The sequence below is a fragment of the Lepisosteus oculatus genome, chromosome 8, assembly GCF_040954835.1.
Source record: "Lepisosteus oculatus isolate fLepOcu1 chromosome 8, fLepOcu1.hap2, whole genome shotgun sequence".
In the NCBI taxonomy this organism is placed as follows: domain Eukaryota; kingdom Metazoa; phylum Chordata; class Actinopteri; order Semionotiformes; family Lepisosteidae; genus Lepisosteus; species Lepisosteus oculatus.
In genome coordinates this window covers 7,589,595-7,604,523 of record NC_090703.1, presented here as the reverse complement: position 1 = coordinate 7,604,523, position 14,929 = coordinate 7,589,595, and the positions used below count along the sequence as shown (strand labels likewise).

Sequence of the window (14,929 nt, the reverse complement as noted above, 5' to 3'; positions counted from 1 at the left end):
CCCGGTTCGGTACCGACGAACCCCCGACCCCTTCCCGGATTTTGGACCCCAGCTCCAGTACTCGACCACGTCTTCGCATCCCGTCTCTACTCCTAACCTTCCCATCTGAAGAGCCTCGCATAGGATCCCAATCCTCCGAAGTCCGGTCCCCCCTGACGCAATTAGGTCAGGAGAAATCAGGTCAAATGCAGTATATAAATGATTCAGTTGTTCTCCAAGCTATTGACACAATGATTGTCTCCAGTACAGCATCTAGCAACATCATACTTCTGCCAATTCCATCGGAAAGATCCAGAGACATCTGTTACAGGATGATTTTATTTTTTAATGATCTGCACACATGACTCGGCCCCAGAATATTTATTGCATGGAAAATTAAAAAACATTGACAGAAAAATTTCTCAAATCCATTTTTGAAAGAATAATATATATATTATTTGAGCGGAGCTGTCAAGGAGCAACACATCGAGCATGTTGATGTAAAGAATTTATGAAATCATCTCTCTTTCTTTAAAAAAAGGGAGTTGCTTATCATATAGTTAGTTTCAAACGCACATTATTACTTTAGTCTGGGGCAGAACTGTAATTGAAATGTGCTTTTGTTTAGTCAGTTTCCTTTAATGGTCTATTAGTTAAATACCAGAAAGCAAGCATTGTTCAATAAAGGCATATGAGTACAATACTCTGGACAATGAAAAAATGTATCCCTTTTAAGAATTTGTTCAGCATCATTAAAAAATACATTCTAAATTAACTGCTTTGTGAAATTAGTCCCCTTATAATCTAACTGCATAGGTACGGTACTATTGACATTAACTGCACTCTGAAAATTATTTCTTTTCTTTCATCTTTTCATGATAGAAGAGTCTATTGTTGTACGGAAATTTCAGTAATCCAAGAAACAGAATTATTGCCTCTCATGGAAATCCTCTTTCATTTTTCAGGCATCAAACCATTTTATAAACCAGTCTTTTATGACCGGCATTAGCATGATTACATAGCGAGATGTCATGTTGGCCTGCTCTTGTCCTAATTATGATGGGATGGGAGGATTCTGTGTTTTACATAACAATGCCACCCTACAAAGAACTCAAGCTCTCCTTTTGGTTTTCCTTAAAAGACACTACAAACCCAGACCACAATGCATGAGAGGCTCTAACCAGCAAGGAGGACTGTGGGTGTATGTGGGCACTGCATCTCTTATTTTTCTAATGTCCTGGAGACCATTGGAAGCATCAGAGGTCACGCTTAATTAATTAAGATAATACTTTAATAGGATTCAATTCAGATGTGGGTTGGAGTGATATATGGACATTTATTCAGCCCCTGTAGGAGCATTAAATTGTACGTAAAGGGCAGAGAGGATCAGCCGGGATGACTCCACTTGATGATTCATTAGTTTAAAGGGAGAATCGCATTAATGAACACCTGTTAATCTTCAGATATGTTTGCGCAAAGTTTCAGCATTGAGGTTTCTTGCGAGTCTGAATGGAAAGACTACAGAGAATCGTTCAAGTAGGGAGCTGCGTCAGCATGTGTAGGGAGCAAAGGAACAAGTAAAGGTTTTATTCCAGGCTGAAAAGAGAAGAAAGTGACACACTTTTTTGGCTGTGGAGCCTTCTTCAGGTGTGAAGGTGTCACCTGAAGTGAGATCCACAGTCTCTTTTTTTTTCTCAGCATGGAATAAACCTTTACTTGTTCCTTTGCAGAAAAATGTACCTGTCTCTCAGAACAGTACCTGTGGTCATCATGTAAAATCAAGTAGCATTATTTGTTTTGTTTAATCTTTATTAAAAATTCAAAGAATCTCTTTAACGAGAGCTCTTCATTTGTAACTGCCACAAAGGTAGGGAGAAAAACAATCCAAAGCAGATTATATACAGTAGTTAGCTGGGGTGTAGCAGTCCAATCACAAAGAGTAATAAAGACTGAAGTGAAAGTCGGTTGATCAAGAGTAAATTTACTTTTTGGAATAAGAGAAATGAATGTCTAAAAATATTAGAAATTCGTTATTCCCTGATCAATAAAGATGAATTTGTTGCAGAATACAGACATATTTGAATAATTAACTACAGCTTTCTCTAATTAGTATGGATAACATGGAGGTCTGATTCTAGTCCCCAAGGTCTCTATTTTGTTTATTACAGCTCAGTTGTGAGTTTTAATTCTTTATTTAGCTGGTTAAGTTTAGCACTATTACCAGGTGTTTCAAACTTATAAACCCCTGAGAAACTGGGTTCTCAAGAACAGGGTGAGGAAGTCATCTCCTTTTATCTCCTGAAGAAAATCATCTCCTGAAATGCTCTTTACAGCTTAAACACTGTAATACTTGCAAGATAGCAAGGAAATTAATGATTTGCTGGAATAAAAGGAGTGTCTGAATTTACAAGCTATTCTACTGGGTATATCATGCTACTCTGCTTGAATGTAAGCCTTTATTTAATCCATCTGTATTTGTGGTTGAAATTCCAGCAAATGCACTACAATCACAAAGACTGTATCATTGCACCAAGCTGCTGTGTAAATGTGTAATTAAAGCAGAGTTAATTCCATTTTTTTCTCAAGACCTTCCTCTATGAAGTGTTTAATCTCTTTCTGCTTTTAGCTGAGATGAAAAAGTCTTATGCAGCATAAAGCAGAGAATTGTCAGCCATATGCAGCCATTTGCTCAGTGCCACAGTTCTAGGTCTGCACATGTTATGTGAATGTTACTCACATGTGAATCATTCACGTGAACATAAGCCCAGAAGTCATGTTTACCATGTGTGAAATATCAAAAGCTGCTACAATAATTTCTTTTTAGTTTTCTGAGTAGTTTTTTCTCTCCAAACATTCTTTCCAACCATGGTGAATGTTTCCAGATCATGAATGTTTTTGTTAAACTTTCTTTTCTATCAAGTATGCTGCATTAATAACTTATTTGTTCTTTATCCATATTGACGTGTTCATTTTGTCTGCTGTATGTAAAAGTAGTACATTCTTAGAAAAGCAGGGACTCCACCAATGATGAAATCTGTATTTGTGCTATATAAAATTCCATATTTTCCATGCATTGTTTTTTGTAAATTGTCCGGTAATATTAATTAAGAAATAGTTAACCGATTAATCTGATCGGTCAGTACATTATGAAATGAATTTTAAAAAGCCTGCTGCTGATGTATCAGAAGTGCATTTACAGTATTAAAACATTCTTCCAATTAAACAGTCATAATTATGTATTATAAGAAAAGCTCTGTAGGTGGTTAGACTGATTACATATCTTATTTCACCTGATCGTGATTCTTGCTGTTCACCCATTATGATCAAATTATATTAAAGCCAAATAATAACACATAAAAGCAATGGCTATCTGTGGGAACATGTTATGTTATGTCTAACAGGACCTGATGGAGCCTGAGGTTCACTTTATGAATCTTGGCCAATGACTGTGTTCCAGACCTGGACCTACAAGACAATGTGATTTTTCATGTGCAATAATTTGTTTTAAATATAGATAGCATTGTATAAATTACTCAGTGCCCTACCAGGAATGCATGCAATTAAAGTGACTAAACCTTATTAGATCAAATGTTCATAGCCTCACATCATGCTTGCTTGGGGATAGAAGCATCATAGCTTAAATAATTAAATAATAATAATCATGCAAAATTTACAACTGTCCCTTGAAGGTAAGATGTGACACATGGCAGTCACACTGCAGGGGGAAGTTAAACGGAGATAAGATCATATGATTGGTTTCTGCTATTTTTATCTTCATGGGTTATTTATTATCTGTATGGCATGTGTTCATTACTACATAGAAAATGCATAATTTATGTACAGTATCTAAAGACGCTCAATAGATAAGAATAATTGTTTATTTTTAATGAATCCCTGCCTGATATCAGATGTTTGGTTTGTGGGGAAAAAGATTCCACTTGAACATCTTTTCAAGCAAACCTTGATTAAATAAACAAAATAAAAGGAAAAGAATTTGAAACAATGAAGAAATGCTTAAAAATTAGATATAAATATGAATAAAATTGGTTCCATTTCAGACCATGACCCATGCAGATAATTCCTAGTGCTGATCTTTCAAGAACCATTCAATTAGTAATTAAAGCACAATATGGATCAAACAATCTTTCTGAAAGCAAAACAAAGAAATCTTATGATGTCTTTCAGGAAGATTGATCTACACATCTGAAATATACTGTATTGCAAATCATCAGGATTTAATTACCTGTAGGAGCATCTGCAGGTAATTAAATCCCTGAATATTGAGACTTCAGCAGCTATTTTCAGTTTAGCACAATCCGCCAGACTTGGAGAGAAATCTGGAGCATCTTCTTGGTGTTCTGAAAGAGTTTACCATGACCCCCATTTCTGATTTCCATCATTTCATCATAATACAGTTGTCTATCAGTGGCCGAAGGCCTGACCCCAGGTCACCAACATGGAGTCATGCAGTCTGAACCGGTTGTTCTTGAGTCTCACTGTGGAATATCAGTTCATCTTATTGATCAAGATGGACCATATGTATCAACTCCAATTACGGCCCAGTGTTTTCATGATCAGAAGCATACCTGTGCCACACTGGGAGTGTAACACTGGCCCACCCATACTCACTGAGCCACACTTTGGTTGAGGATTTGTTTGTTCTGAGGGATTCGGTTGACAGATGCAATCATTCCTACTCCACCTGTTTTCCGGAAGATTGCATTTATATGACAGTATAAACACACAATCCTGAGATAAAGAGATGAATCAGTTTTTTTCTAGCATGTTTTTAAAGGGTTATTAGCCCTTGTTTAAACTGCCAATACACACTTCCTTTTTGGAATTCCCACAGCCAGATTTTTTTTGCATTTTTTTTTTTTGCTTCCTTTTGCAGAATCCATAGTTGATTTTGTGATACATGAACCATCAGTTGCACCGTGGGAACTGGTGCATCTCCATTGTGCCCCAGCTCTACTCCTGGCCCAGTGTTTTCCATACATGTCATACAAATGCCATGAGCATCTTGGGAGTTCCCACATGCCAGAGGTAGAGGAACGATTGAGAGCTGGGGCGCTTGAGACGGACTTGCAGATTTTCCTCATTTTCTTTGTGCTCCTCCGCAGATAGTTTTCCGGAAGATCAGCGACGTCAAGAAGGAGGAGGAGGAGCGGCAGAGGCAGAAGAACGAGGTGACCCTATCCATCCCGGTGGACCACCCGGTGAGGAAGCTCTTCCAGAAGTTCAAGCAGCAGAAGGAGCTGCGCAACCAGGGCTCCTCGCAGCACGACCTGGAGAAGAACCAGCTGCAGGTGGAGCACCACCTGCGCCCCCGCCAGCAGCCTCTCCAGTGCCCGCACGTCATGCAGAACGGGGCCCCCACCACGGGCAGCAGCGTCGTGACTGTCTCCCAGATCACCCCCATCCAGAACTCTCTGCTCTACGTCAAGACCAGCGAGCCCAGCAAGCAGAACAACCGGGACATCATGGAGCTCAAACCCAACGGCGTGAGCGACCAGAACTGCCTCAAGGTCAGCAGCCCCATGCGGGCGAAACCCGCCAGCAACCGGGGGTGGATGCGCCTCAGGAACAACATGGCGGCATTCCCGGGGGCCGGGGAGGAGAAGAAGGAGGAGTGGAACAATGTCACCAAGGCGGAGTCCATGGAGCTGCTCTCCGAGGACTCCAAGAGCCAGGAGGCAGATGGCGGAGGGGGAAAGAAGAACCCCCTGCGCAAAACAGACTCCTGCGACAGCGGGATCACCAAAAGTGACCTGAGGATAGACAAGGCCGGGGAGGTGCGCAGCCCCCTGGAGCACAGCCCCGTCCAGATGGAGGTGCGGCACCCCTTCTACCCCATCCCCGAGCAGGCCCTGCACACCACGCTGCAGGAGGCCAAGCTCGAGCTCAAGGAGGACATTCAGTTGCTTAGCAACCGGATGGCAACCTTGGAGGCTCAGGTTGGCGAGATTTTGAAACTGCTCTCCGAAAAGAGAGGGACACCCCAGACTTCTACCCCTAAAACCAAAATCAAATGCCAGGATATTTTCACCGTCTCCAGGCCCGTCACGCCTGACTCGGAAAAGGATGATGTACAGTTTTGAATCCGCTCATTTATTTATTCCTTATTTATTTGCATTTATTTTCTCTTGCGGACGCAGGAAGAAAAAGAAATACATATATATATATTTTCTGTAAATACCTACTTGCATGTCCAGCTGGATTCTGGCCTGCCAAAGAAAAATATTCAAGATCGTGTTTGCTTGTAAATTATGCAGTTGACTGCATGCAAGATAAAGGGAATTTATAGCTCTACACCTTATACCTGGGTACTAGATTGTTTTCATAATATGTTCAATGGAAAATTCAGGGGCTGAGCTGAGGGGAGGCGATGAGCCAGGTCTGTTGCACACCTCCAGCACAGTGAGAATACTCTTTCCTTCCTCAGTGTACTGGAGCGACTGCACTGCTGAGTTAAGTGCAAAACAGTATCGATTCTCGGCTCAATTGTGCTAAACACTATATGACTTTGCTTTAAACAATTGTGTACAAATGCTCAGCTCAGGGTTCTTTCAATGGACTCTGAATGCAGTCCACATTGTTGTGTCATGTTGATATTGACATGCTGGAAGGGAAAGGAAAGTTTAGCGTCTTAGTTCATTTTCATTACAGCTCCTGTGATTTCCATGCACTTGAGGTAATCCACCTGGGATTCTTTTTTGCTAACTTTTTTTTTGGTTCATAATGGTCTACAGGGTTACCAAGAGTTGTTGTGTGTAGAAATAAGGGAAGCAGAAGAGATCCCCCTGTTAAAGCCATATCTACTAGATGAAACAGGAATACTGTTACAGTCTCCTTTATAAGGCTTAGATTCCAAGCGTATAGTGAGCTTGTGATCTTGCACAGAACAATTTGTCACATATTCAACTAAATCTTTCACTGTACTCATTTATTAACATATTGTTAAGAGGATGGCCTTAATTTATTTTCTGTTAAGAAGATGTTGCAGGGAAGTTGATCTAAACCTTCAGCAATCATCCCATGGGAATCCTTATATCCTGAACAATAAAAAAGAAGTGGAAATTTATAGGCACTTCTGATAAAAGGAGAATCTTAATGCATATTAAAAAAAAGCTTTGACATTGGGATTCGACATTGGGATTAAAGGATGCACTGCAGCACCACAAAAGGGCTTGCAGTGCTTCTGTGTTAGTAAGTCAGTAAGTAAGCTGACATTTGTCAAAACTGCTCTCAGTCCACAGTTAGAGACAGCACACTCTACCTTCTCGATGAAATTTTGGATTTCTGAGTGGAGAAACCAAATAGGAGCTGAAAAAATGTAAAAATGTGATAGGAAATGAAAAGCACAAGCTTCCATTTAAAAGGGGGAAAAGATGACTAGGAATATTCTGTCTATAAGATATTCTGACAATAACAGATAGCAACAAACAGATGCAACAATAGGGCCAATAACTTGTTCACAATATATAATTTTATTAGGTTGAAAGAATAAATTGCAAAGTGACAAAGTCACTGGGCATGGACTGATTATACTTCTTTCATTATGACCCTCACAGTAACTTAGCAACTAAAACATTAACTATATGAAAAAACAGTTTACAGTAGGTCCAGATGTACAGCAGGGAACCCCAGGAAAGATCTTTGTTTGTCCTGCTTCAGAGGGTGTATTACCGACCCTAGATTGTTACGTCTCAATTGCATTGCCAGGCAGAGCATTTGTGCTGCACTGCATTCATCTAGTCAGAGCTACTAGTCCAGCAACTTAACTCAGCATTGCAGGGGGCCACTCCCATCCAGAGGAGAACTTATTGCATGCTTTGAAGTGTTCAGTACTTATGAATTGTAAAAAAAATGCCAATGATGTATATTTCTATTATTTTCATGTACAGGAAAGAAAGATTGAACTGCAGGTCTGCCTACTGTACGTCATGTGAATGCAGTGAGCACTGAATTTGTTTAGCACTTTTCACAGTACGTGAGGTCAACTTTCCATTCCCGAGAAGAGATGTTTTGGGGGTGTGGTATAATGGAGTGTTCGTTTCTAACACACTAGCACGAATACAGAACAGCCATTGGAGCTGAACTTGTCTATTTTTGGTGCTTAGACACTTTCATGAACTTTTGCACCATATTTTATATTTTGTGACGAATCTATATATACATATTTATGTATCTAATATATAGAGACAAAAATGCAAATAATTTTTCAAGCGAAGTAATAAAAATTTATTGTGCTAATACTGATTTATTTTAATGACTTGTCCAGTCTTGAATTGCCTTGTTCTTTAATCAGAGTGTGGAGTGGCTAATGTTATTTATAACTAACCTCACAGTTCTGATGCTTTTCAAGCTGGTGTCCTCTTTTACTGTTTATCAGCGAACAAGGTGACATTAATGGATAAGGACACTTATTTTTGTATGTACTGTGGTGGTTTTGAATTGCTGAACAGGTGTGGTCGAATTCTCACAGCCTAGGATTAAAACTGCTCTGCCAGAATGAATAGATGCACAAGCACACCAGTTTCTGCAGAGCCTCAGCCACGTGAACCCAAACCCCAGGTGTGGATCCAAAGGAGGATAGTCACTTTTTGCTATTTTATAAATCACCCACTGCTTTTTTATATGAATTATACACCTCTTCAGTTTGGGATCATCGATTGCTTTAAGACTCCACTCTTGTGCCACAATTCCCGAATCAGTATTAAACACGCAGACTCCCACCTGCAGAGTCACGCATCATTTCCCACTTGGCATGGTTCCACAGCGCCCAGCGTAAGTGCCAGTGCCTAACGGAGGAGCAGCGTCTCCCTGCGAAGCAAGCAAACTAACCAGTGCTCGTTGTTGCAACAAAGGCAGAGGATACTGGCCGACTAACCCTAACCCTACTGGTGCTGAGACAGTCCTGCAGCACGACGCTGGCGCTCCTGGTCACAGCTGGCTAGAGACATGACCTGGGGTCTAATTAGTGACAGCTAGGACTTTTCACTCAACATCTGGAGTGCATGGTAGAGATGGTGGAAGCGCCCAGGAGCCTCCCATCCTGGATGCTGTCCAGCGCTGTCAACGGGGAGTCATGTTCTCTGTGGGGGCCACACCAGCCTCAGCCTGCCCACCCAGTCCAGACCTCCTTCGCCCAGCTACGCCCCAGGGAGCCTCACCCAAGCTGAACAACTCGGCCCTTGCCGATTTGGCTCCGGGTGCTAAATGTTAAAGCTGTTCACGGGTATTGTCACTCGATAAAAACGGTGCGGGGAAAACCTCGGTTCTGTTAGGAAGCCGGTCCTCTTGAAAAGACAGTTGGGACACTCAGGATCTCCAAAGGGGACGGATGTGTCTCTCTCTCTTCCGCTCCACGTCCCGAGGTCCCACGGGTTCAGCCGCTGAGCCGTCTCAGGGCCGGAGCTGGAGGAGAGGGCGCTCCTGTGGAGCGAAGATGGGAGAACAGACAGAATAATCACCCTGACTCAAAAACTCCAAAACTCAGAGCCTTTCTGGCCCCTCCCCATCCATGGCAGGAGGCCGTTCTTGATCATCGCCAGTCGTGAGTGGAACATACAGCAGCCCAGTACTCTCCAAAGCAAGGTTTTTTTCTAAGGGACAATGGTAATATAGTACCATTCCAGCGCAATATGAATATACAGATTTTCCTTTTTTGTGTTTTGATCTTTACAGAATGACTGTTTTTCACAGAATCAAATGAATGCACCTAATGTTGCAAAAAACATGACCAGTTCAGACTGATGTTTGATGCGCTTATGTTAGTAGGCCACTTTTAAAACATAGACTCAGGTGTATTAAAGAAAAACTTCAGGGCCAAATGAAGAGGGTTTCTATACTGAGGATATCTAAGGAGTTTTTTGAGACTTGGAAAAAAAAGCGTGTTTTTTTGCGTCAGCGGGCTGGAAAAAAAATGTTGTTTTGAGCTTATTTTTCGTCTCTGCTTTTTTTCAAACAAACAGGTTTTAAATGCATTTTCTGCAGAGAAGATCTGAATACAGCTCACCCATTACCTTTCTCTGGCTATCGTGTATGGGTGCCATATGCTGCAGAGAACATCTGCTCCTCTAATAACTTGTATGTAGCTGTCTGGATCCTGTGCTGTATCCAATTGGAAAGGAACTCATTCTCATTAAGGAAGAAGCAGCCTGCAAGATCTTCAATTTGTCACTTCCATGCAGATTTTTTGATGCCATAGTTCATCTCTAAAGGGGTGGGCCGAGTCTGCTCCACCCAGCAGAGAAGTGCACTGGGCACAGGAGAATAAGCAATCTGCTCTTGCCTTCTCTGCCTCATACTGCGACTGGGGCGAGTTGGTAGGGGCTGAAAGCCCCAGCTTGCTTTTCTCGGGCGTTTTTTCTGAGAATTGTGATGTCATTAACTATGCAACACTTTTGATGCAATCAGAGGGGGAGACAGTAGCTGAACAAGACCAGGGTATTCAATCTGGGCTTCTAGTAGAACTGCCTGACCTCTGCACAGCCGTTAGCTCTCCCAGAGGGAGCTGCAGGGTGAGGGTTAGGAGACCCTCTTCTTCTCTTAGGCTGTGTGGGATTTCGCTGCCCTCGTGCTGCATGTTGGCACCTTTCCTATTTCTGTGTGCTTTGGACAAGTGTGTACCTGAGCTCAGGTGTTCTGGAATGTAAAATAACTTGTTCAATACAAACGTCATCTCTCCAGCAGAATATATTTTGTATGAAAGAATGTACTACAGAGATGATGTAAAAGATGTAAAAGATGTTAAAGAACACATTCAAAAAGTTTCTGTTTTTTTTTTTCTGATGGTATGCGTTTTCTGAAGTCTGCCTTTATACAGATTGAACGTGTTTGGGTTTTCTACGCCCAACAGGATAAGGAATTCGAATTGTATGCAGGCTGGTTGTGCATTTCCTCTGCATCTCCAACAGCCAGAATGTGAGGGTTAAGATGACTGTGAAAGAGGCCAAGTTTGAAATCCTACTCGTGCAATGCTGTGAGGGTTATGGTGTACAGAACTTAAGGACATTTAATAGCGAAAAAAAGAATGTTGTGTCACAGCCACTTGAATCTGTAGTACATTTCATTGGTCAGGTAATCTTTACCTATATGCAGCTGTTCATCACAGATTGTCATCGGCATGTAAATGTACAGTTAATTTCTGGTTTACCTGCCCAGGTAATCTTTTACAATGAAAACAGATAGAAGGCTACTTTGAGGAAGAATAAGAGAACTGTCATGTTTTTTTAGTGTACTGTAAGTACGATATAGAATTTACTACAGATCACCTCAGAGCTTAATTGGACCTGCAGCAAAACCTTTTAAAAAAGAGTGTTATGATTTTGGGAAGGTTGAAACCTTTTCTCAACAACCTGACATTCTGGAAGCTAATGTATTTTACTAGTCGAAAAGACCAAGTATCAGCACAATAAATTAATGTCCACAAAATAAGTCTTATTGTATTTTTGTTTTATTATTTTTGTATTATTCTTAAAGGTTGTGTTTTAAACCACTGAGAAAAGCCATCTCTGATGGAAATAATTGACTATGAATTGCATGATATACAAAAGCCTTATACAGTACAACATACAAACATGTATGAGACTTTTTTAAGTGAAAACATGCTTGGACGAAATAAATGCAATATTAGAATAATTTTACAAATTCTGTCTTGATTTCTGTCATCTTCCTTTAATGTTTTAAAAGAGATTTTAAGGGGCTCTGCAAGTATAAAAAATGTAATTTCTACAAAATCAGAAATCCAATGGGACTTTTATCGAATTGTATCCAAGTGAATGAGTAAATAACTTGAATACTTACTTAAAAGGAGGAGCTGTTTGTATCTTTTTACTACAATACTGTAGTGCTGGGAAACAAGGTGTGTAAGTTATTTATGGGCATGCTCAATATACAGTACTAGTCTGGATTATTCAAACATATGAACATTAGAAAGGCAAACTCAATGTTGTAAGCATTTCAGCAGCAGTATTTTATGCATTAATAATAGCCCCTTGAAACACTGAAATTGAATTGTTTCTTATAACTTCATCCTCAGCTCCATGGGGAGCTTTTCACTCCAGGAGTCTTTGCCTGAGCCTTCAGTGTACATTTCGGAAAAAGGTTTTGTAAGATGGAGGAAAGAATATGCAGTCTGATGAAACACGCGTTGCTGTTTGCTGTTCTGCTGAAAATGAATGCTCAGGGAGATGTATGAATTTCTGACTAGGCCAGACAGGCCATTCAAAAACACCAGTGTAGCTGTAATTGTTTGGGCTCTGCGCTATAAATACTAAAAGACCAAAGATCACTGAGCGATATCTCTAGCAGCCTGTCAGTGTCAGAAATACCCACTAACGTGCTTTGTGCTCCCACGGTGCTAACTGGTACAGAAAATTCCAGCAAAACATTAAAAAACAGTAATAATGACAGTCTTCTCTGCAGCTAACAGAGGCCTAACATTGTTGTAATGGGGGAAAAAACTAACAGCCACATTATTAGATAAAAATGTATTTTACTGCAGTGCTTTTAAGTCTTAGCCGATTTCAATGACTGAATAATAGGGTTGTGCTGCAGATTTAAGCAGCTGGAAATCGATTGTAAGGTATTCATTTCAAACACTTTCTTTACTGCATAGGCTTTTTTACAATCCTTAACAGTTCTTAAGGGTATTCTAGAAAAAGCACACAAGGAGTGAAATGTTTTAATAATGCCGATATAAGGGGTTCACTAGTCATCTTTAAGACTCTTAAGATTTGCAGTCTGTCTTAACCTTTATTTCCCATTCTCTTTCACCAGAAATATTCATTAGAACAAGGTTATTATTCGATTAAAAATATTTTCGGGGATGACCGTTAACATCATATTGCAGAAAAAATAACAACAATGCACACGGATGGATGATCTCCCTCCTGCGTGAAACAGTTTCGATCACCATGCAGGAGTGAGAGACTGTTTAGAAAAGGCTGCGATGTAGGCAGCCCCAGTCGAGATCACCCGGACTAGAACTCCACTCCTCACTACACTGTTGAAGATACTGTACAGTTCGTCTCTGGCTTTCAAGAGAGTTATGATCTGCGTGACCCCAGCACCCCTGCCCATGAGTGAGGCTGATATGAGGGGGCAGTAGAGGAATAATTCATCCCTCTACACCTGTTGTTTATGTCTTTGGGGTCAACTCTGCAAGGTTATTGGAGAGAACGGGGTGAGTTATACTGGCATGTTGTAATTTTACCCATCACAAAGCATGGAGAACACAATGGAGCAGACATCTGGTGGAGTGACCCTGAGCACTTTACGAGGCTGCTGGACACACTCAGGTGGAAGGAGATGGACAGATTTTGAGTGTGTTTGAACAAGTCAGCAGCTCAGGGCTGTCTGATTGGGGGGGGGCTTTTTGCCCGCCAGCAGCACTGCCAGCCTGTGAGGACCCAGGAGCCCACAGGGGGGGCATTGTGTTTACCCAGAGCCAACCGGCTATTATATGACCCAGGCTCGAAACCTGCAACATCTGGCTCATAGAGCTCTCTTGGAAGCTCTCTCTTGGAAGACCTGAACAAAATGATTTGACAGTTGTATTTAACTTCCACCAGCTGAAATGCATAGAGTCATTTGAATACAGTCTCATTACAAGTGTACAGAGGGATGGTTTTTCTTTGCATGATTTAGTGGTATTTAATTTATTTTCAGTTAATACTCATATTCTAAACAAGTTTTCAATCTACAGTGCTCATTTTGTCTTATAATTTCTTTAAATAATATGGTATTATAAAAATATTTTTCTCTGCTCTCTCTTAATGCAATCAAGTAGAACAGTTTTAAGCTCCTGTTAATAATGTGCATGAAATTATAAATCGGTCTGGATTTTTGCTGGAATGAGATTTTAAATTATGTATTGATCTGCTGCATCTTTGACCAATGGACAGCATAGCTCAGGGTATCTTACTAGGTTTGCAGTTAATAAGACACGATTGTCTGCTAGAGACAGCAGCCACATCTTTGTATGATAACACTGATTTGCAGTTACTTGATTAACAAATAAGCACAGCCTTCAGGTGATAAATCCTTTACACAGCGTTCCCTTATAGCATGAGCTAGTTCTAGAGTCCCTGCACCACTGATCTGCGCTCACTTGCCTTCTGCATTCATTTTGGAGTCAGAGTTAGCGTTGCCATGCTCAGTACTGCCCCTTTAAAGCTGAGTTCAAGAGCTGCACTGTGCTGATGGCTTGCCCTACTCATTACCACTGGCCAGAGCAGCTACAGAACATGGACCCGATCAGAGCACTCAGGAAGTGACCGAGCTGGGACAAGGTGGAGCTCTGCTCTGTTCACTGGTGGAGAATGAGAGCCGGGAACAGCACTCATGTGCCATACTAGGGAAAAACATGTGCTCTTGGCTGGAATGCTCATGCTATATTAATACTTTTTGCTCTAAGCACAAACTATTTTCCACACTTCTTGCTTTCTATACTTGTACTTTCACCGTTGCAACTCTGAATTCTCAGCTTCCTTCTCATTGTTAAGGATTTCAAAGCACAAAGACTTAAAAGGAAAGGAGCTAGGTGGACTGAAAGGACTCCTCATTTGCCAACACTCTTTGTTCTTAAGAAAATAAAAGGACTAGCTGCTAAATATTGGCCACTGAATCACTTTAAATGTCATCATAGCAACTTATCAATTAAAGCCTGTCAAGAACACGTGCTTTGACAATCTTGTTTTCATTTATTTATTAACACGGTGCCTTAAACTGCATATTATTTTTCAGTGAAAGCAGTATTTCTGTTTTTATACTGATTAAATGTAAAACCACAGTTTTATAATTACCAGGTCTATACTGCGCCGTGCAGAATGTAATATGAAGAGCTCAATTTTGTGTTGAACACTTCCTATCTACCGCTGGTTGCAGAAAGCAACATATTGCTCACAAGCTGGGAAGAAGACAAGTTTGCTGCTGTGTGATC

The 14,929-nt window shown here is 40.8% G+C and overlaps 1 protein-coding gene across 1 annotated transcript in view; it reads left to right on the top strand.

The window, feature by feature from the left end:
* kcnh5b (potassium voltage-gated channel, subfamily H (eag-related), member 5b) overlaps positions 1 to 11,597 on the top strand; it is a 105,440-nt gene extending 93,843 nt beyond the window's left edge. Inside the window, exon 12 of the mRNA XM_006632330.3 lies at positions 5,103 to 11,597. Coding sequence (XP_006632393.1) covers positions 5,103 to 6,080 — 978 coding nt within the window. The 3' untranslated portion in view covers positions 6,081 to 11,597. The remainder of the gene's footprint in view (positions 1 to 5,102) is intronic.
* Positions 11,598 to 14,929: the final 3,332 nt, after the last annotated feature.